Below are 22,824 nucleotides of genomic sequence, written 5' to 3'. Positions count from 1 at the left end.
GTTTCCTCTCAGCTAGTCCATTTTGTTGAGGAGTGTATAAACACAAATTTTGATGAATAATCCCATTTAGGCCAAGATAATTTTCGAATTCTTTTGACACAAATTCTTTTCCGTTATCGGATCTAAAGATTTGAATATTAGTTTTAAATTGATTCTTAATATAACAATGAAATTTTTTAAAACACTCAAATACTTCTGATTTTTATTTTAGAAAAAATATCGAAGAATGTCTACTATAGTCATCTACAAACACAATATAATAGGATACCCCTCTTTTGGATACGACTGACGCCGGTCCCCATACATCCGAATGTACTAACTCAAATGGGTTCTTAGTTATAAAATGTCTTGGTCCAAAGGGCAAAGACTTCATTTTGTCAAGAATGCAATCTTTACACACAAAATCTCTTTCTTTATTATTTGAAAGAAATGAAAACAATTGTAATTTGGTCACGCTAAGATGTCCTAGTCTTTTGTGCCAAATTTATATATCTTTCTTTTTTACAAAATTACAAAAAGTTGTTTTGGTAACTCAAGATTGTCCACGACATAAAGATCCTATTTTCTATGGCCTTGCCCAATTGGCTTCCCGGATTGAAGATCCTGTGTTAGACAATAATTAGATGAAAGTAGTACTTTACAACCATGATCCGTAATTCGAGAAACCGATAAAAGATTTAAATTTAATTTTGGTACTACTCTAATATTTTGTATGTAAAAGATTAGATGTTTTTGAAAAATCCCAAAACTTTTGATTTTCAAGGATGTTCTATCGGCAGATGAAACATAAGAGTTATTTGGGTTAAACTTACATTCGAACAATATGAAAAGAAGCATCGGAGTCAAGGATCCAAGAGGTCTTACCATGGTTACCACTTGTAGATATGGACGCTCTCGAAAAAGAGGAAGCTTGAGCTTTAAGCATGGGTTGTAGCGCCTTCATTAGTTGAGCCAAAGAGAGCGAACCATTGCATTTGAATCGAAGCAACTCTTTCTTTATGATCATCCTTCTTTTTTTTGGGATAAAAAGGCTTGATATGTCCCGATTCGTAATAATGATAACAAATTATCTTTCTACCTTTTTTGTATTCATGATCACCTCTCTTTTCATTTCTCTTATAGTTGTTGGGGTTTTTTCCATTCTCATTTTTTACAAAATGAGGAGGTTTATAGCTTCTAGTATGATTACCGGGCTTTGACATGGCAAACACAAATTCTTTATCTTTTAAAGCGGAAGGCTTCTTCAATCTATTTTCCTCTATAGTTAATTCTTCAAGAGTTTCTACTATGGATGGTATACCTCCTCTACGAAGGAGAGCCGACTTGGTTCCTTCAAATTCGGGTCTAAGTCTATTAATAAATTGGTAGAAATGCTCCATTTTAATTTGGTTTTCACAGAGTTCTTCATCTTGTGGGCAATGCTATTTTGGCTCAAAAAGAGCCAATTCATCCCAAAAAAGACAGTGCGTTGTAGTATTCCTTGATGCTCATCTCTCTTTGAGTCATAGTTCTTACCTTATTTTGAACATTACATATGTATGCAATATATTTAATACTATACATGTCTTTAAGATATTTCCACGCATCACTAGCGAAATCAAATTTCGCCGAACTAGAATACTTGTGGATGTCTACACTATTGATGAGCCATCCAATTATCTTGGAATGACACATCTTCCATTTTTTTTTATTTTTTTTATAGTCGGAAACGACTTTACCCATTTCTTCTCCTTGAAGAACAACTTCCTTCCCATTCTCAATTTTTGTAAGAATGAGTTTAGGCGTTTTTTCGGTACCGTCCACCAAACCCCAAAGTCATTTTTTCCATATTTTGTGTTTCACTATGAATGCCCACATCACATAGTTTGTATCATTTAGGCATACAAGAATGGAGACTATTACTTCCTTCTCATTCTCTATTTCTTTATAATGTGAAGAAAAGGTAGAGAAATAGAGAGTAAAGAGAAGAGAAGAGGAGAAAGAGAAAGAGAAAGAGTAAGAGAAAGAAAATGTAATACATGACTTGCTTGAGAGATAGTGTGTTTCCCGATGCAACAATCCACGATTCATTGTATCCGCCAAGCTCACGATCCTCTTGATACTATTATGATCTTTTCTCTAAAAAATTGCTTTTGGACCACCAAAGCTCGGATACCATGTAATGAAATTGATTTAATCCAATAAACATGCAAGAACACACTTTCAATCAAGCAGAATACTTGATTGAATCATCAAACCACCCACATAAGAGTCAAATAAATTTGTTATTGCATAGAGACACTCATAAAATGAGTTGAAGAAAATACAAGGCCAAAGGGCCTATTTATAATACAAAGAAAGGCCAAAGGGGGCAGCCCCATGTAGTCGTTGGGGCTGCACCCAACGGTCACATAGCTCCAACAGCCACATGGAGCTGTCCCTTTCATGACAGAAGTCAAAAAAACAAAAAAAAAGATAAAAATACAAAAAAGGTAAAATACAAAAAAAATAAAATGTCAGCCCCTAATGGGTTGACGCCTATTCAATGAAAAGACCAAAATACCCCTGATGGGTATTTCGGTTTATATATATATATATATCTTAACAATTAAGGCATTTGATATTGGACAAAACATACAATAGAAACTCTTAAAGTTTATGATAAACTGGTTTTTAAGGCCTACTTGATTCAGTTGCACCATGGACGAGACTCCTACTATATCTAATATGAATGATAAAAAAGTCACTTGTAGCGACATTGCCCGCCTTTGGCCAAGGGTGGGTCAGAATCAGCCATTCGTTAGTTGAATAAGCACTTATAGTGGTCATAATGCAGTTTTTATGTCTGTATTGCTACTTTTCTATTGCACCCTAAAGACAATATGTTGAACACATGAAACAATGAAGATAGTACTGAGATACAAAGTGAAATTTCTAGTCAAATCACATGGATTTTATTGTTGTAAGGAAACATAGCTTTGTAAAAATATCTTAACACACTAGAGCTATGTGCACAAAGGCACTAGATTCACAATGGATCGATATGTGCACAAAGGCAAGAAGAACACTCACAAAGGAACATACATACACAAAGGCATGAAAAAATAATAAATCTCTTTATTGATGAATGAGAGAACCTCTTACAAAAGGATTACATTACAAGGGGGACGATCCCATTATTTATAGGCAAAAAGGAACCCAAGGAGGGGCTCCATATAGTCATTGGAGCCCTCCAACTCTCACATTTGTGACCGTTGGAGGGTCCAACGCCTATATGGTGGCCCCCTCCAACCTTGAAATAAACAAAAAGAAAAGAAAAAAAAGAAAAAGAAGTAGGAAGAAAAAAGGCATATTAAAAAATGAATATGCGTGATCGAGTGAAAAGACCATTATACCCCTAGTGGGTATTTACCGAAGGAAAAATATATATTTATATATATAAATAGATAGATACATATATATATATATATATATATATATGAAATATATGTATATGTATCTCTCTCTATATATAAATATATATATATGAGATACAATTTAACAACCCCCCTCAAACTTAGGGCGCAATGACCTAAAGTTTGCCAAGGAGAAAGTTGAATCTAGGGGAACAAAGCGCCTTGGTGAAGAAGTCCCCCAATTGATATTCTGACATTACATAAAGAAGATCTATAACTCTCTTCAGATATTCTTCTCTAACATAGTGACAATCCATCTGAGTATGCTTTGTGCGCTTATGAAATGTGTGATTTTTGGCAATATAGATTATACTCTTGTTATCACAACACCGCTTTGTGGGCCCTTGAACATGAATACCCATGTCTTCCAATAGTTGGCGAATCCAAATGATTTCCATAGTAGTTGTTGCCATGACTCGGTATTCGTCTTCAGTAGATGATAGAAACACCTTTTGTTGCTTCTTGCATCTTCAAGAAATTAATGATTTTCCTAAAAACACACAAAAACCAGTGCTGAAGTGACGGTTATTTGGATCACCTCCCCAATCAGAGTCAGTATAAGCTATTAAATTTAATTCATAAGAAGAAGATAAAAATACTCCCTTATTCAAAGATCTCTTTATATATTTGATTATCTAGAGAATTGCACTCATATGAATTAATGTAGGCGCATGTTGGAATTGGCTTGCGATATGAACAATATGTAAATATCAGGTCTAGTGATACTAAGATACATTAGAGATCCAACAAATTGCTTGTAAGGAGTGAGATCTTTTAGAAGAATCCCGTAATCAATTTTTATCTTTGTTCTTACTACCTCACGAGTTTCATAAATTTTATCATCTGTAATTCCTGATCTGTTAATAATCTCAAATGCAAGTTTAGTTTGAGATAAAAAATAACTTTTATGAGAATAAACAACTTCAATACCTAAAAAATATCTTAGGAATCCAAAGTCGGACATTTCAAATTTATCTTTTAATATAGATTTTATGCTCTTAATTTTCTTAGTATCATTGCCTGTTATGAGCATATCATCAACATACAATAATAAAATCTCTATCTCTGCATTGGATTTCCTGACAAACAAGGCTCTGTCAGTAAAACATGACAAAAAACTATTTTTCAACATTACATTATTAAATCTATCGTACCAAGCCTTAGGGGCTTGTTTCAAACCATAAAGATCTTTTTGTAGGCGAAGTACTTTCCCTTTAGGATTCTTCATATCTGGAGGAACATCCATATAGACTTCTTCGTTAAGATTATCATTTAAAAAAGTATTTTTGACATCCATTTGATAAATATTTTATTTTTTAATTGAAGCAATGATAATAAGACATCTAACGGTAACTATACGCGCAACGGGGACAAGTTTCATCATAGTCTATTCCATATTCTTGACTATACCCTTTGGTAACTAGACGAACTTTATACCTTTCAAGAGACCCATCACTCTTGGTTTTGACCTTGAAAACCCATCTACACTCTATAGTTTTCTTACCATTAGGAAGTTTTTGAAATTCTCATGTTTTAGTTTTCCTAAGAGCTCTAAGTTCATTATCCATAGCTTCTCTCCATTCGACAATCTTTTTGGTTTCTTCAAAGTTTTTAGGTTCTACATGCGAGTGAATGACGCTAAGGCAGACTCTATATTTGAGTGAGAAGAAATCATAAGATATAAACCTAGAAGGAATTCTTTGTCCTTTCGGTTCTTCGAGGATTTACATCATGTGAAGAGGTAGATTCACTATATTTCTCAATTGCACTTCTAAAAATGCTTTTATCTCTATATGTATAAGTGATAGGATCACTAGATGCTCTTTCTTCAGTATGATGATCGGTAGATTGATGCGAAGAGTTGTTATTTTCTTCTACTTCATTATCACTAAGATCATTATACGTGATTTCATCATCACTAAAAATATCATCATTTCTAGACAAGTCGAATAAGAAAGAGTAATCTACATTTTCTTCATGAGGTTCACATTTTTCAAAACCACTAACATTTTTTAAAAAGTTACATTTCTAGAGACATAATTTATCATTTTTAACATCGTAGCATCTAAACCCTTTTTGAGTTTCGGAATAACCAAGAAAAGCACAAATAATGACTTTTGATGAGAGTTTGTCGTTTTTATCTGTAAGGACAAAACATTTACATCAAAAAACTATCAACCTATCGTAGTCGGGTTCTTTTTGATATAAAATTTCAAAAGGAGAGATTTTATTTAAGTTTTTGGATGGAAGATGATTTATAAGATAAACGGATGCAAGAGCTGCCTTAACCCAAAATATTTTTGGAATGTTTTGAGAAATAAGTAAGGTTCTAGTAGTTTCAACAATGTGCCTATGTTTTCTTTTGGCTAAACCATTTTGTTGAGGGTGTTTTAGGACAAGACTTTTGATGAACAATTCCATAATTTTCAAGATAGCTTTTGAATTCATTAGAGAGATACTCACCTCCGGTGTCGGTTCTAAGAATTTTTAAATTTCTATTGAATTGATTCTTAATCATCATGTGATATGCCTTAAATAATGCAAAAACCTCATGCTTATATTTAAGAAAGTAAATCCAACAATATCTAGAGTAATCATCAACAAAGCTAACATAATATGCAAACCATCATTTTGATACAATGGGTGTCAGTCCCCATACATCCGAATGAACAAGTTCAAATGGTTTTATTGAAAACATAGATCTTTGTTCAAAAGACAAGCTTCTCATTTTTCCAAGAATACAATTATTACAAGTGAAGTCATTTTACAAAGATCTTTAACAAAATGTAAATAAGAAAGCTTGATGACATTGGGATGTCCAAGTCTCTTGTGCCAAACATTTATATCTTTATGTTAAGCAACATTACAAAAATAGTTCTTTGGAATTTGAAGAAATTCTACATGGTATAATTCTCCCTTCCTAAAGCCTTCCCCAATTAACTATCATGGTCCGTATCTGTATCTACATAGTATAATTCTGTATCTAACATTTATTAAATGAGAATTTAATATCACATCCATGGTCCGAGAGTTGAGAGACTGAAAGCAAATTTAAATTTAATTTTGGTATAAATCTAATTTTGGGAATAGAAAAGCTTTGTTTTTCAAAATTTTCAATCCCTTTGATTTTAAGAGAAGCTTCTTCCGCAGTTGAAACAAAAGAAGGGGATGAATTTTTTGTATATTCGAAAAGAGAAAAAATATTTGGAGTCATATGAAAGGAGGCACCCGAATCTAAAAGCAAGAAGTCTTACCGGGAGGAGAGAAGGTTGACATGGCGGTCCCGAAAATGGATCCCTTGAGAAGTGGTTGAAGAGCTTCCATAATTTGGCTTAGGGATAAAACTCCATTAGTAGAAGTAGATGAACCCTTCTCTTTATGCGGTTGAAATGTTGTAGACATGACTTCCATCTTCTTCCATTTTGGATATACCGGTTTAATGTATCTCGGTTCTTTACAAAAATGACATATAATTTTGCTATAATCTCTTCCTTGGGACCTTCCACTTTAACCATCATTTTCTCTTGCTCATTGATTTTGATTTTTAAAATGAGGAGGTTTGTATATTTTCAAGTTATTCCCCGGTCTAAAAATGGCATAGGCTTCTTCATCTTCATCTTCATCTTCATCTTTGTTTGAAGATATAGCAAGAACACTCGGAATGGTTTTACTCATTCTCATACGGGTTTCTTCTCCATTTAACTTAGTAAGAACATCTTCAAGAGGTGGAGAAGTAAAAGAAGATAGAAGAGAGGATCTTATTTGTTCGAATTCGGGTCTAAGCTTATTCAAGAAGTTAAAAAACCGATCATCTTCCAATTGTTTGTGTCGAAGCTCAATGGCTTCTCCACTCCACTTTGGTTCAAGCATTGCAAACTCATCCCAAATATAAGACAATTCGGTGAAATATTCTCTAATAGATAATTCACCTTGTTGAAGGGTCAAAGCCCTTTTTTGAAGATAATATTTGTGGGGCAAATCTCTTGAGGTGTACATTATTTCAAGATATTCCCATACTTAGGACACTTTTTTGAACTTCAAAATATTTGCATTGATCCTAGTCTCAATCGAAGAGAAGATCCATGAGAGAATTTTGTAATTTTTTATCTCCTATTCTTCATGCTTCTTATTATATTCTTCAAAAGCCTTATCTCTTTCTTCCCTATCAAGAACCTTAATTTCACCTTTTTCAATAGTGGTGATTTTTTGTTCGGGTTCGAGAATAGTGCCTTTGACATAGCTCCAAAGACCTTTTCCCTTAATATGGGCTTCCATATTGCTGGCCCAAACGTTATAGTTGGACTCATTGAGTTTAAATCCAAGAAAAAAATGAGAATCCTTTTCTCCCATGGAAGTGCCTTTATGAGAAAGAAAAAGTCTTCAAGAAATGAAATCTTACCACAACGGGTCTTCTTGGAGCTTACTTGATGTATTGTGCCTTTCTTGAAATGATTTGCAAGAGCTTTTGTGCCAAAAGATTGAGAAGGAGATATGGGCACGTTCTTCGAGACGACCACCAAGATAGCGCAATACCCGAGCTCTTCTTCTAGAGACCAAGCTTTGATACCATGTAAAAATATCTTCAACACACTAGAGCTATGTGCACAAAGGCACTAGATTCACAATGGATTGATATGTGCACAAAGGCAAGAACACTCACAAACTATGTCACAGGGATTCGGCTAGCAGGGTGCCGCACCCTCGTCGACGCGGGTGCGGGTGCGGCATCGGGTGCGGTCAACCCGACCCTGGGTGCGTTGACCACACCCAGGGTCATTTTTGTCCAATTTTTTTTTTGGATTTTTTAAAATTTTTTTTGCCCTATGAAACAATTTTTTTTGTCCAAAATTTGTTTTTCATCCCTGTTCTCTTATTAGTAATGAGGTGTGAAACAAAAATAACAGGCTTCTGTGAATGTGGCGAATGACGGTTTTTCGCTTCCAAGGCTTGTTAAAAATGAAGTTATTGCGATTTCCGCATCGCAGGGCGCACCATCGGACGTTCTCTTGATACCCACAGTCCATGTCCATCAAGTTGGGCTTAGTCAAACGGGATAGATACTAAAAGCTAAAAAAGATGATCATTTATTATATGTCAATCTTTTACGCTTGTACGTTGGGCTTGAGTCAGCGTGTACAATATGCTGAAATAATGGCATTGGTGTCGACAAGTTGTTAAGAGTCCGTATCGATGCAAACAAAACTAAATTAACGGGGCCTGATCTGACTACCATAAACCAAGCTCTCCTTTTTCTCGAGAAAATCTATCAGCACTTTACAAAACTATATAAACTTGTAGAAAATATATAAGCAATGTAAAACTATTCTAAATTATATAAAAAGAATGTTGTTAACACATTAGAATCACGTAAAAAAAATCCGGATATATATTTCCAAAGTGGGTATTTTTTTTAATATCACATTATTAGTGGCAAAATAATGGCCTATATCGCATTAAAATCATGGCATTTTCAAAATTTCATTGCGATATTTGCTCTATGCCATAAATGCTCTGAACCAGATAAGGCTCAAAAGGACTGGATCCACAAGCAGATCAACTAAATACTTGACCGGATCAAAATGAAATTATAAAATCACCATAATTTTTTAAGATACCTCCATCGAGGTCCAGATTGCTATTATTTTACTTTTCTAGGCCAATAGAAAACCCCTCTATCACTGTCCACACATTGGCAAGCCTCTGGTTGAAAAAAAACCCTATGTGCATCCAAGTTATTGGTGGTTTTAGGGATGTCAACAGGTCGGATGTAACCTGATATCTGACCCGAATCTGAATCCAACTAGTGAGACTTCGTAAAAATGGGATTTGGATTTGGTATTAATCTTGCATTGAATTCTGAATCTGAATCCATTAATTAAAACCCGACCGACTAAGATCAGAATCCGATCAAGTGTGTATATTGGGTTTTAGACTAGTCGGATTCAAATTCAATTTTATCTTATTTTATCTGACTCAGAATCCGATTATGTTGAATTCAGTTTCTGTCTGACTCCAACCCTAAACTGACCAGTCGACATCCCTAGGTGGTTTTCTTTTGATATCTCTTTCTTCATGTGCTAAATTAGGGCATTCTATTGGGTGTGCTCATGCAAATGCTGACCTGGATATCGGTCAACCCACATAACACGCAAGTCGGGTTTGGGCTATGATTTTTACCGGATATTCTAACTGATGCAGCTGACCCGAACACTTTTCTCGTATATTTTTATGTAAAAGAATATATTTTAATATCATAAAAATAGTGTGGATCAGTGTAAGGCAATGTTGTCATTATTGGGACCCGCGCCGGGGGGAGCCCCCGGACCCCCCTTCCTGCAAGGGCAAAAACAATTAATCAGGCTCCACAACTCATCACTTTCATCTTTGGGGACAACCATATAAGATAAAAAAATGGTAAAAAGTAAGTTGGGCATAAATGTCATGGACCTTAACAGCTACCATACATTCATACATATACACTATACATGATATATATATATATAATGTTTTTTTTACATTTTTGCCCCTGCCGCACCCCCGCACCCGGGTTTTTTGGAAGTGCCGAATCCCCGCACCCGCACCCGCACCCGCACCCGCACCCATGTGACATAGCTCACAAAGGAGCATACACGCACAAAGACATGAAAAAATATTAAATCTCTTTATTGATGAATGAGAGAACCTCTTACAAAAGGATTACATTACAAGGGTGAAGACCCCATTATTTACAGGCAAAAGGGAACCCAAAAATGTGACCGTTGGAGGGTCCAACGCCTATATGGTAGGCCCCTCCAACCTTGAATTAAACAAAAAGAAAAGAAAAGAAAAAGAAGAAAAAGATGGAAGAAAAAGGCATATTCAAAAATGAATATGCGTGAACGAGTGAAAAGACCATTGTATCCCTAGTGGGTATTTACAAAAGGAAAAATATATATATTTATATATATATAAATAGATAGATACATATACATATATATGAAATATATGTATATGTATCTCTCTCTCTCTCTATATATATAAATATATATATGAGATACAATTTAACAAGCTTGTGTGTGTTTCATATTGATGTCATGATGTCGTTTTTGTGTACCTGCAATGGTTTTATCCCTTCTCCTTCAGTTCCAACTCATTCTATTGAACCTGATTGATTTTATTTTGTCCTTCCTGAAAATACTGCTTGTAGAAGCAGGTTACCATTTATTTTTCAAAAACCATGCTATTTGTCATCCTAGAACTTTTGAACATGTTATATAGATTTTAATTTATTTAGAACTTTTGAACATGTTCTGTCCTCTGAGGTTTATGTAACATGGATATAGACATGGTTAAAAGGACAGGTGTCATTCTATTTTTGTGTAGTTCTCCATTAAAAGCATTCTATAAGAGGACAGAACACGGGACTAAGTTGGACTAACTCTATGACATAGCTGTTCGCGTGTGTGTATGTGTGTGTGTGTGTGTGGGGGGGGGTTGGTGCAGGGGGGAGGGGTGTTGAATTGTGTCCATAATTGCAATTGAATTTCATAATTATAACACGGATCACAAAAAAAGAGATGTCCTTATGCATATCATATTATCTTTTTTGTTCTTTTCTGACACTTTTGTAAAGTCCTGGTGCCCAATACATACATTTGATTGTGCCATTTTCATAAGTTCATGGCCTTTTTTTTCTGTGCTGAATGACATGATTAATTAGTTACAGTACTCTAGATTGCAGGAGGTATATGGGCAGATACAGTTGGTGGTAAGCGTGTCTTGGGCTTTGGTGTAGTCTGGTGGTCTATTGCTACTGTCCTCACACCTGTAGCTGCAAAGATTGGATTGCCATTTTTACTTGCTGTGCGTGTTTTTATGGGCATTGGCGAGGTTGGTTTCCTCCTAGTAATTTCCGTTGTCATCTAGTCTTTTCCTTTGTTTTGCTTTATTATTTCAGTTGTGTTTTGACTTTCAATGCAACATAGAAATAATATACAAAGTGTAGCAAAGGAATTAAAAAAGAAAAAAACATGAGGCAAGAACTCTAAATCTTGTTTCTTTAAAAATTTCATGAACTAGCCAGATCTGAACTGCTAATGACCGTGGTTATATTTCATGTCAAGACCTTTTACAAAACCCCCTATGCTCCAATTGGATATTGGATGAAGGAGACAAGGTTAATTCACCAGAGAGTCAAATTGAGCTTGCTTAGTCTAGTCCATGGGTTATGGTAGATTTCGGCTTATCACACAGCCAAGGAGTTTAGGTTTGTTGACTTCTTTGAAACATAGCTAAACCAAGGTTGACTTGGTCAAATGAAGTTTTTACTATTTAGATAAAAATGCTCTGCAATGGCATACTAAGAAGAGTTGCTAAGGCAAAAAGTCTCTCCAGTTATATGTTTTGATTTTTACAGATACAGTTTTTTGGTTAGTATTTAGTGCCTAAAAGACAGGATGCAATCATGTAAGTGATGGGATTGGATTATGGCCCCAAAACAATATGAGATTATTGGCGTTAGACTGTTTTCTACACCTATGTGTTGATAGAGTTTGGATTTTCTACTGGGTTTGAAAAACTGAAGCTTAGTACTGCTTGTCTCTCCTTTGCTGTTTGGTTCCTGTGAATAAAATCATAAACTTGTATCCTCAGATAAATGGAAAAAAGAGAAATTTATGTATATCAGTTAGAAAAGAAACAATTTCTCTAAATCATCAAACAGTAGCAAGGTTAGAACGACATATGAGAATGCAATGAACTCTTAAGATTAGATGAACGAATGTAAATGACAAGCAGAATGCAGAACTGATGCAGCTGTCTTGGAGGAGGCGTGAAACAATGGCCACCGTGAGGACAGTGGCTGAATCCTTTATTAATCTCAACAAGAATGTCGATAACAGGAGGAAATTCAATAACAACTAAAGAATGAAAAAAAGAAAACAATAGGCAAAAAGAAAGAAAAAAAAACAGGAAAACTGCAGAAGGTAGAAGACGGCTGAAGTTTTTAATATTCTCTGCCTTCACGCAACCCTAGACAGGTCTTCTTAAAGACTGTTTGCTGGACCGGGTCGTGGGTCCAGATTTGGATCCGACCCACGCCCCGGGTCAGTATCTTTTTGCAGCTGGTTCTGGGGCGTGCGAGCTCCACCACGCCTGACGTAGGTGCGCAGGGGTACCTCCCTGCATCGTGGCTCCGTCCCTGCAAGTGAGTCATATTCACGGGGTCCTTCATCTGCCCTGTGTGGTGGATCGAGTGGCACGATGGGCCCAATCGGGTCCTGCCCTGCATCAAGAACTGAGCTAGGGTACATGCTATCCATCCAAGTCAGCTACCTACCTGACCCGCATTAAACTATCTTTGTGTTCGACCTTAGATGTTGTAGTCTGACTGGATATTGGGATGAATACTTGCATTTGATTCAATCTGAATCAGCATGATCTGGCTCTGGTTATAGATAGCTGATCGGATTAGACAAACAAGAGACTAAAACGTGGCAAAAGGCATGGATGACCACTATGCTGGCATTGTGATCTGATTAAATATTCAGTTGCATTTAAATCGATCTGAATCTCACCATGATTTAGTTCTGGTCATAGATATCTGATCAATCATGAGACTGGAACATGGTAAAAGTCAGGATGGCCGCTATGCTAGCATGACGTTTATATGAATTTTTTTTGTCAAAATCCATGTGTTTTTCTTATTGATTAGGTTCGGATCCTGACAGAATGGAACAAATATGATTTATATGTGAACTTGAGTAAAATCGAGCCTGATTTGATCTGTATCCCAGCATTTGAGGCACATGAATAAACCAAAGCTGTTTCTTGATTAGTTAAACAGTTCACTGGATTTAGAACTTTTTTTTATACGGTGTGGGTTATGGATTATACTAGCAAAGTTAATGCGTGGTAGGGATGCATTTTTTAGCACTTACAATTTAGGCTGGGAAACAAAATAAAAGAAGATGGGAAGAATGATGCAGAAACTTTTGACTTTTATATAGGGGCTGATTCTATTCATTTGAGTGTATAGGCAGCCCTATATTCTCTACTGTTTTCTCGCCATTGTGATACTGGAAACTGGCGAAGTCAACACCATCTGAAAGGGTGTGATGCCTTGCACCCATATTCGGCCTTATCACAGCCTGAATCTGGCCATAGAATATTTAATCTCATTAATGCCTTTCACTACAAAAACTGAGACAATCTTGGACTCAGTTTGACCTGGAAAAAGTTACTCCTTGACTTGCATTATTCCAGCATCAAATTGGCTGGAAACTGTCAGGGTCCCATTGTCCATGCTGGATGGTGTCACCCTGTCAGTGTCAGCCAATCCGATGATGGAATATGGCTGGAAAATGCTAGTGTGTATCACCATCATGGTACACTCAAGTGTACAAAACAATTTTCCTTCTATATATTGTTAATCTTTATTTCTATTTTTGATGCTTGTTATCTTCTTATTTTATGAAATGTTGGCTTTTATATTTAATCACTATTGGTAGATGTCTTGGATTATCCTTTTATCCTTAATGCACCTAGGCATCTATTTTGCATGTGTCCATGTCTACAATATTCACATTCATGTTCTGACAGGGCGTTGCAATGCCTGCGATGAACAATATTTTGTCAAAGTGGATCCCAGTGGCAGAGAGGAGTAGATCTCTTGCACTGGTTTACAGTGGGATGTACCTTGGATCAGTAACTGGGTTAGCATTTTCTCCCTTGTTGATACATAAGTTTGGCTGGCCATCAGTGTTTTACTCTTTTGGTTCACTGGGAACTGTGTGGTTTGCATTTTGGCTAAACAAGGTGAGAGTATTTACATTTATAATTCACCTACTTGATTTTCTTTTTTCTTTTTTCTGAAGAATATTTGGTGAACTTTTGATACAAAAGTTTAAGGCACTTTTATGGGTTATTCTTAGGGCTGCAAACAAATTGGATATATTCGGATATCCGAATTGAGTCTGAGATGTTTTTCCAGATATGGATCCTTTAAGTAAAATCCGGATTCAGATCAGATTCAGATCTATTCAATCGGATCACTTTGAGATTCGGGTCGGATTCAGATCAGCATTTAATTCGGATCTGTAGGTGATCCAAACAAAAATCTGATCCGAAAGCAGTTTTTACATGTAAATAGCATGTTTTATTCTATTTTTTCTGGATCCAGTAATACCACATATAGTTCGGATTCAGATTCAATCTAACCTCTTGAGATCTTATTCGGATCCGGATTCTGATCTACTATTCGCATTTCGGATTCGGATTAGAATCCATCCCATTGCACCCCTAGTTATTCTGGATCAACTCTTAATTATCATGTGCATAGACTGCATTTTAATATTTTGTTTATGATGTTTTTAGAGGTGCTCGTTCATACTATATATTAATATAGCAAGCTTGCTTGATGCACGAAAATATGAATACTTTCCCATTTATTCATTGATGTGTTTTATTTTATTTTTTCCTTTTTACTACAGTACTTGTCCGTCATCTGCCCAAAATACTGTTTAGTGATTGCTTTGTCCTTGATTCATTGACGTGTGAGACACGAGACTATCAAATAACAAAATGACCTACTAAAACTAAACCTAAAAGAAGGGGAGCCCTTGGAAAATGTCAAGAAATTTTGGAGGACCTGTGATCGTTTTTTCAGACTGGTTTTCCTATCAAAATTGTATCGTACCCTCCCTCTTGTAAAAGAACTTTTCCACCATAAATTTTCTCTGTGCTCAATGTTTTCCAACAAATTATACATTTTGGAGAGGGAAAGAAGTGAATGAGTCTAATGTTACTTCTTTGTGCATAACGTTTTAACTTTGAAGTCTTCTAGAAAGTGCAGTTATGATTAATTTAAGCTTTGTGCATTTTTAATTTGGAGAATACATGAATTTTCCATCACATTGTGAAGACATGGAGGCTCATTGATAAACGAGGTCAAGCACACATGGGGCACATAACTACATATCATATAGTGTTATGTGTTATATTACAGTAGCTAATTAGTTCTGGACCTCTGGTTTAGAGAGTAGGGCAATAACTGGAGTTCCCCTACTTTTGTACTAAATGGCAACATACTTTAACCTTGATCTCAAGTATCTTTTATAATTCATTAATCAATTAGTTACAAAATTTGACCCTCAACTTTAGTTCCTCATAGTAGGCTGACTCTTTTCTTGCAATGCATGCATTTGTACTTGTTAATTATTAGTGACTTTTCACCTGTGAGTGTTTCCTAAGGCATTTTAGTTTGCTTTTATATCATCTGATTCACAAATTTAAAGCTGTGGCATTCTTTGTTTTTCACACAATTCACCAACTGCACTCTTGTGAATTTTTAGTGGTTATCAATAATTAGAATATTTCTATTACTTGTACTAACGTATTGTATTGCTGCAATGCATAAAACAGGCATACAGTTCACCATTGGAAGATCCCCAACTTAGTCCTGAAGAGAAGCAGCTAATCATAAGCAGCAGTGTTTCCAAGGAACCCGTTACTACAATTCCATGGCGATTGATCCTGTCAAAACCACCTGTTTGGGCTTTGATTATCTCTCATTTCTGTCACAATTGGGGAACTTTTATTCTATTGACGTGGATGCCAACATATTACAACCAGGTAAATTAGTTCTATAGAAGCTGGTGAAGTCATGGACACCTATTCATATTCAATGCTTAATGATAGGACTGAATGCTAATTTTGAACTTCTGTAGTTGCCTTTGTTTAACATTCTTCCATTTCATATATCTCCAAATTTCTCACCTGTAACCTTCTATATATGTAGATTGTTGTAGAAGTTATAAGATAGTAGTAGTTCTGTAGATTTATTATTCTTGATAGTATGTCTCCGATAATTTTATATTGTTATAATGCAGAATCCAAAAAAAAATGTTTTTTATTTTCCAAAAAGGCACTGATAATGCTTGTGTTACATGCACTCCATGAGACATAGGCCTCTTTTGTATAATTTTTGTGGGTTGGTTCATGGTAATTGAGTTCGGTCCTTTGTATCTTTCTATTTTGGGAATACTTCTTTTGTAATTGGATCATGAATCCACTATGGAATAGATAGCTTGTATGCGAAGCCTCAGCCAAGACTATAAATACGGGTCTCCACTTGTATTTTGGACATCTAAGAAATACATCTTTTGAGAGTTCTCTACTCATCTAAAGTCTCTAAGGAGGACCTTCACCTCCAATTGAAGAAATTGGGCTCTTAGACCTTAGCTTGCTATTGTTTAGGGGAATAAACTTCACTCATCTACTACATGTAGCTTAGATCCACCCATCTCTAGCCTAATCTAAGCCATCAAGAGCCATTTCTACCTAGCCATCCCCTATAGATCTCCTTCAAAACCACTTTTCTTCCAAAATCACATTTAAAATCCTTGATGATAGTTTGAAGTCTGTGTGTATAAGGAATATATTTGCTACAATTGTTTGTATGTACAATCTAGTTGGGTTGAGATCTCATGATGCAAGTCATTTTGACTCAATCTGACTTGTAGATGCGTTCAACATGGTTGATTTGTTAAGAATTAACTCATAGATCATGTGTGTGTGTGATGAAAAAATATGAGTTAAGAACTTTTGAAGTGTTTATGGCCATAGAATTTTGGATTGCCTGAAAAAACCACTCACATGTCGGAATCGGGTGGTCTAAATGTTGGTCCTCACAAAACATACCATGTATGTTATATCTACAGGATCAGATTTTCCAAAAAAAAAAAAAATTTGCTAAGTCGTTTTTACATACAAACGCTCATAACAAATCTTTTCCCATATATATTGATATATGTGTGCATGTGTATACATGTATGTATGCATGTATATATGTACATACATAGTTTGTGTGTGTGTGTAGGGGGGTGGGCGAGCAGGTGGGTGTATAGATGTTCACAGATATCTCCAATGTTCTGAAGACAATATTTACCAGCATCGCTGTTTATGTAGATGTCCTTCATAGATGTTGCCACCTTTCTCTTTCAGTAGGGGTGTAACTGGGTCAGGTATACCCGACCTACACGATGTTCCAAACCGATTATACCTGACCTGAACTGATATTGGTGGACCCATGGGTTTGGGTCCAAAATATGAACCCGTAGTGAAAATAGGTCAGGTCTTGGGTATTGTAAATGAAGACCCGAACCTGACCTAATTATGTACCTGAACCCAAATGATTCTCCATATTTTAATACCGAACTGACCCAATTTTGTACCCAAACATGCTTTGTACCCAAACCGACCCATACCCAAACCCGCTTCATACCCGATCCATCTTAAAGTTTCCAAAAATTGTGGTTTTTAGAATTATTTTTGGAGAAGGAAATTGCTAGATTGGTTGAGATTTCACTTTGTTTTCCAAGAGACCTAGAAAATGAAGATTTTATTGCCTTCTACATTTGGTTCTCTCTCTCTTTAATTCATTTTTGCAGATATTGCCTACTTCCCTTTTGTCGCCAAAATTGTCGGATTGAAGTGAATCCCAGAATAATACTCAAGAACTCATTGAATTTGATACATTTTGAATATGATATATCATTGGCTTTTTTTGTTTCAACTTAAAATGTTTGGTTGGTGTGGATATATTCTTTTTATATTCAGATTAGACTAGTTAATAAGCTTCTAATTTGTTAGCATATAATCTTCTTAATAAACAGTTGATTCCATTAATTTACATATTTGTATTTGGTGGGTAATTAGGTCTAGAATACCAATCATATCGAGATCTGAGCTTATACCCGAACCCTTTAAGATCCGAACCATTAACCTATATGGGTCTACTTTTTTCAGCCATACCCAGACTAGAACCTGGTTATACCCGACCCAATGCATACCCGAACCCGTTCATCCATATAGGTCCACAGTTTCCAGCTGTACCTGAACCTGAACTTGAATTAGTTTGGGTCGGGTCCCGAGCCAAACCTGACCCAGTTACACCCCTATCTTTCAGTATAGGCCTGTAGGGTACTGGAGACTATGAGGAGCTAGGATGATCTCAATGCCATATTATATCATCCACGTTTTAGTTGTATCATAAGTCGTATGGTTTTCTTCAGGTTGAAATACCTAACCAAGCTCAGGCGCATCATGAATGGATCAAACATTTCTTCATAGTATTTTTTTCTTGGATTTATTTTTCTTTTTCTCATGTCAGTAAACACTAGTAAGTGAATTATGAAATATGTAAACTCATGCTTGTTTATAAAATCATACTAAGCTAAGGACATTTGGAGTAACATGTCCAGTATTACTGTCTTAAGTGATAACCTTGAAATTCATCATCTATGTTATACATTATAGTTGCTTATATCAAGGTTGTAAGTATCATATCGTTACTCATATCGGTTGGGCCCAAAGTAATACCATATTGTATCATCAATTTTTAATAAAAAGTTTCCAAAAATCCAAAAACATCAAGAAAAATCAGAAAAAATTAGCAAAAATTCTAAAAAAATAATAACACATGAAACAATGATGAATTGACAAAATACAACCATAAAATCACATTTATGTCTCTATGAGCTATATAGGACATCATCAAACATCAACTAATATAGAATCATAGATAATATTGCATGCATATCTCACAAGAACAATGCCACAAGACTCATACTTTTATATTACATAAACATAAACATAAACATAAACATAAACATAAACATAAACATAAACATAAACAAAATAACCAAGTTTATGAAATATGGTTAAAAAAAATGATACGTATCGTACCGTATCATACGATATAGGGGGCGTATCGAGATACGGGTGTGTCGTATCGTTTTTTCCCAAAGTAACAATACGTATCGTATGATACGGTACAATACTTACAACACTGACTTACATTCGTAAAGCTTGATATATTGTAAATGTGGCAACATGAATAAACTCATTTGATCCTATTGTTTTCTCCTCTAGGTTTTGAAGTTCAACCTAACAGAATCAGGGCTCTTTTGTGTTTTACCATGGCTTACAATGGCATTCTCAGCAAATGTAGGAGGGTGGATTGCAGACACACTTGTGAGTAGGGGTTTTTCTATAACATCAGTTCGAAAGGTATGTAGTTTCCATTGATAATGCAATATGTAGTTTTCTAAGCTAAGGACATCAGTTTGATATCTCTTGTTCTACTATTGAAAAGTTATCCTGAATTCACTTATATTTATTGTTTTGATCTTCTTAGAAAATTTTAATCTAATATTTCATATTGCATTATATTGCATGACTTCTTCTTTGGAGGTCAAGGAAAGTTTATTAGTAAAAGTAGTAAGATACAAATAGTTGGTCCAAATGAAAAAAGTTCAGAAGGCAAAGATACTTGTTACTTAATAGTGGTCTTACATGGACTGAGGCCTTGGGCCATGTCCAATATACCAAAACATCAAAATACCCAAATATGTCCTCAGATGCCCTAGTGTATAGCGAGATTAAAGGGATAAAAATATGCTGATTCTTTGGGTAAAAGAGTATAAATCAATGAAATATGAAATGTTATCAAGGTATTAGAAGAAATCCAAAAGGTAAACTGGTGAAGATAAGTTCCAAGAAATGGGTATGCAGCAAATACATATTCAAATCTGTATATATACTGCTGCACGATGAAGGAGATGATGTTTTTGTTAGAAAGTGACTTGGAATACATTGGGTTCAATAATGAACCCATACTTATGCACGTGGAGTGCAAATATACCCATTAAAGGGAAACAACATAAGCACATAATGTGCTAACACATAAAACCCATAAAAAGGGAAAAATATGACATAAAGTCATAAGTTGCATATCATTGAAGAATAATGGAGAAGGGGTAAAAACCCCATTACAATGGAGCATAAGCTCCCTCAAGAATTAAGAAAATACAAAGGGGAGAGCCCCTATTTATAAGCAAGAAAAGGAGCCACAAAGGGGGCTCCCAAGAGAGTCGTTGGGAGCCCCCAACGGTCACATATGTGACCGTTGGAGGCTCCCCAACGACTCTTTGGGGAGCCTCCCTATGTGGCACAAAAGCCGAAAATTAAAAAGGGAAAAAAGAAGAAAAATAAAAAATAAAAATGGAAAATTACAAGCAATATTCCAAAGTGGAATATGCGCAAAACAGGAATTTACAGAAATACCCTTTTGGGTGAATAAAGAATATATATTTATATTCATATATATATATAGATATACATATACATATATATATATATGTATATGTATCTATATATATATGAATATAAATATATACGAGATTACAAATGACGATAATACACATATTTTAACAGTTTTGTGAATCCAAGAGCTTTAGACAAGTTTTGGGTGAAAAGATTTGATTGGAAATCAAAGGTGTTGAAAGATTGAAGCAAAAGAGAGAAATATAAGAGGGGTTACAAAGAAGGTGAAGACAAGAAAGATAGAAGATGAGAAAGCGGAAACTTGGAAGACAAGATTAGAGATCAGTATTCCTATACGTTCCTTAGATAGATCAAATCTTCAACCACTCTCTGACACCATTTTAACTTTTGGGGTCTTTTTGATTTCATGCAGGACATGCACACTTGAGAAGAGAAGAAGAATATAGTTGGCGCTGGATGAACTGCAGGATTCCCAATGTGGATCATGCACCCTCTTGCCTTCTTTTATATTACTCACTTGTGATAGGAATTACATATTTGCCTTCAGTAAGTAATAGGTGCCAAAAAGTACCAAAATGCCTCCTGTATTACATGATATCAATTATGGACATAAAATGAATAAAACAATGGAAACAAATTAAAAAATTACATATGAAACACTTGCTTCCCAATGGCACAAGAGAGATTTGTCACTGGTGCTGAATTTTAAAGGGTTCAATTGAATTTTGGTTTAAATCCTTGATTATATACAAAAAAGTTTACACGCCACGTTGAAACAATATAAGATCAAAGTAACATTCTCTCCCAATCCCTAGGCAAGAACCCCTGCATTGAGTAATAGCAAGTGCGATGCTTCGAATCAATGATAATAACCAGTCTTCTCATGGGTCAGTAAAGAAGAATAAGCTTGTGGATATAAACAAATAGAAGGAATGGCTGCCTTATTACAAAAGACCACCACTTTCATATCGGATTCGTTTTCAGAATAATAACATGGTGCTGAATGCACCAAATGCTAAAAATGTAGTGCTAAAGCATTGCCTACCTAAGGGATATTCTTGCTATTCTTGGACTTCTGTTGTGACCACTGTGCATGTTATTGGGGCCTTCTTTGTCGCTATGGATTGTTTAACAGATATATTGTCGGTCTGTCTTCTGTTTATGCTTTGTATTGTGTGTCAGTTGCAATGCTATGAAAGCAATTTCCAATTGATTGGTGAACTTGGTGTAAGTATTAGTTAGGCTTCAAGAAGAATGTTATTGCTTTGTATTAATTTATGGCCTTCTTAAATATTTAGAAGGTAAACAATTTTGCTTGACGTGATAATTTCTGTTTCTGACATTTTTTGTTTGGTAAAAATTTGATTCTGCAGATTATGCAATCAATTGGATTTCTTGGTCCAGCTTTTTTTCTCACTCAGTTGAGTCATGTACATTCTCCTGCAATGGCAGTTTTATGCATGGCATGCAGCCAGGTTGGTTGTTGATGGGAAATATGTATGTAGCTCAACTACTTATGTTTTCTCTGTGGTTTGTCTTCAAAATTTTTCTCATCCCTAACTGTTATACACACAATGGGTTTTTCATATTTGAAGAACTCTCTGGTTCAGGATATAAGACAGATTATTTGATTTTTTTTTATTTTGCGGATTCAGGGAACTGATGCATTCTCACAATCTGGTCTTTACTCTAACCATCAAGATATTGGCCCTCGGTATGCTGTAAGTGTTGCTACTTTCTCTGTTTTCTGTCCTAGTATGAAATAACTGGCAGTGCCTTTGATAAAACAATGTCTCTGCAAAATGACTGCTGTTTGTAGTGCTTTCAAGGCATTCCCTTCTATTAGTGTACTTTTAGTTGTTTTAGAAACTTGTTTTGTTTGAGTTTGCCTTTCTCATAAGGTAGACACCTCTTCATATTGTTCAATAGTACGGGTAGGTTAGTCAGCTGCTTCACTTCCTCTACTTCCAAGAATAGTATAATTGTAGAAATATTTGTAGAGGACTTTGCTAGTTCACACCTTTAGGGGATCTTGAGTGTTTCTATAGATACTAATGACTATCACTCTCAAAGGCACTTCCATGGAATGCAACGACCTTCTTGTTCTTATGTTTAGGGCGTGTTTGATTGCTGGAGACAAAAACTCCCTTGGGGATTTTTTCTTCCTTGATAAATGCTTCCTGAAGTTTGTCATAGTGAAAAATTAATTTGTGTTTGATTGATGTTGGAAAAAGCATGTGAACTTTTTATCTTAAGTTTGATTGCAAATTAGAAAAAACTAAGATTT

The 22,824-nt window shown here is 35.4% G+C and overlaps 1 protein-coding gene across 4 annotated transcripts in view; it reads left to right on the top strand.

The window, feature by feature from the left end:
- Positions 1-22,824, top strand: part of LOC149840008 (sodium-dependent phosphate transport protein 1, chloroplastic-like) — a 56,913-nt gene that overhangs the window by 21,097 nt on the left and 12,992 nt on the right. For 3 of the 4 annotated variants that reach the window (XM_090002969.1, XM_090002970.1, XM_090002971.1), the window contains exons 4-9: positions 11,148-11,303; positions 14,013-14,228; positions 15,834-16,043; positions 19,344-19,481; positions 21,911-22,012; positions 22,193-22,258. In XM_090002969.1, coding sequence (XP_089859095.1) covers positions 11,148-11,303; positions 14,013-14,228; positions 15,834-16,043; positions 19,344-19,481; positions 21,911-22,012; positions 22,193-22,258 — 888 coding nt within the window. The remainder of the gene's footprint in view (positions 1-11,147; positions 11,304-14,012; positions 14,229-15,833; positions 16,044-19,343; positions 19,482-21,910; positions 22,013-22,192; positions 22,259-22,824) is intronic. The other variant, XM_090002972.1, reaches the window with a different exon arrangement.

The sequence above is a fragment of the Nuphar pumila genome, chromosome 4 (assembly GCF_984573655.1).
Source record: "Nuphar pumila chromosome 4, dmNupPumi1.hap1.1, whole genome shotgun sequence".
NCBI classification, from domain to species: Eukaryota; Viridiplantae; Streptophyta; class Magnoliopsida; order Nymphaeales; family Nymphaeaceae; genus Nuphar; species Nuphar pumila.
Note: the sequence above shows the minus strand (reverse complement) of the source record. Positions and strands in the feature narration are given on the sequence as shown.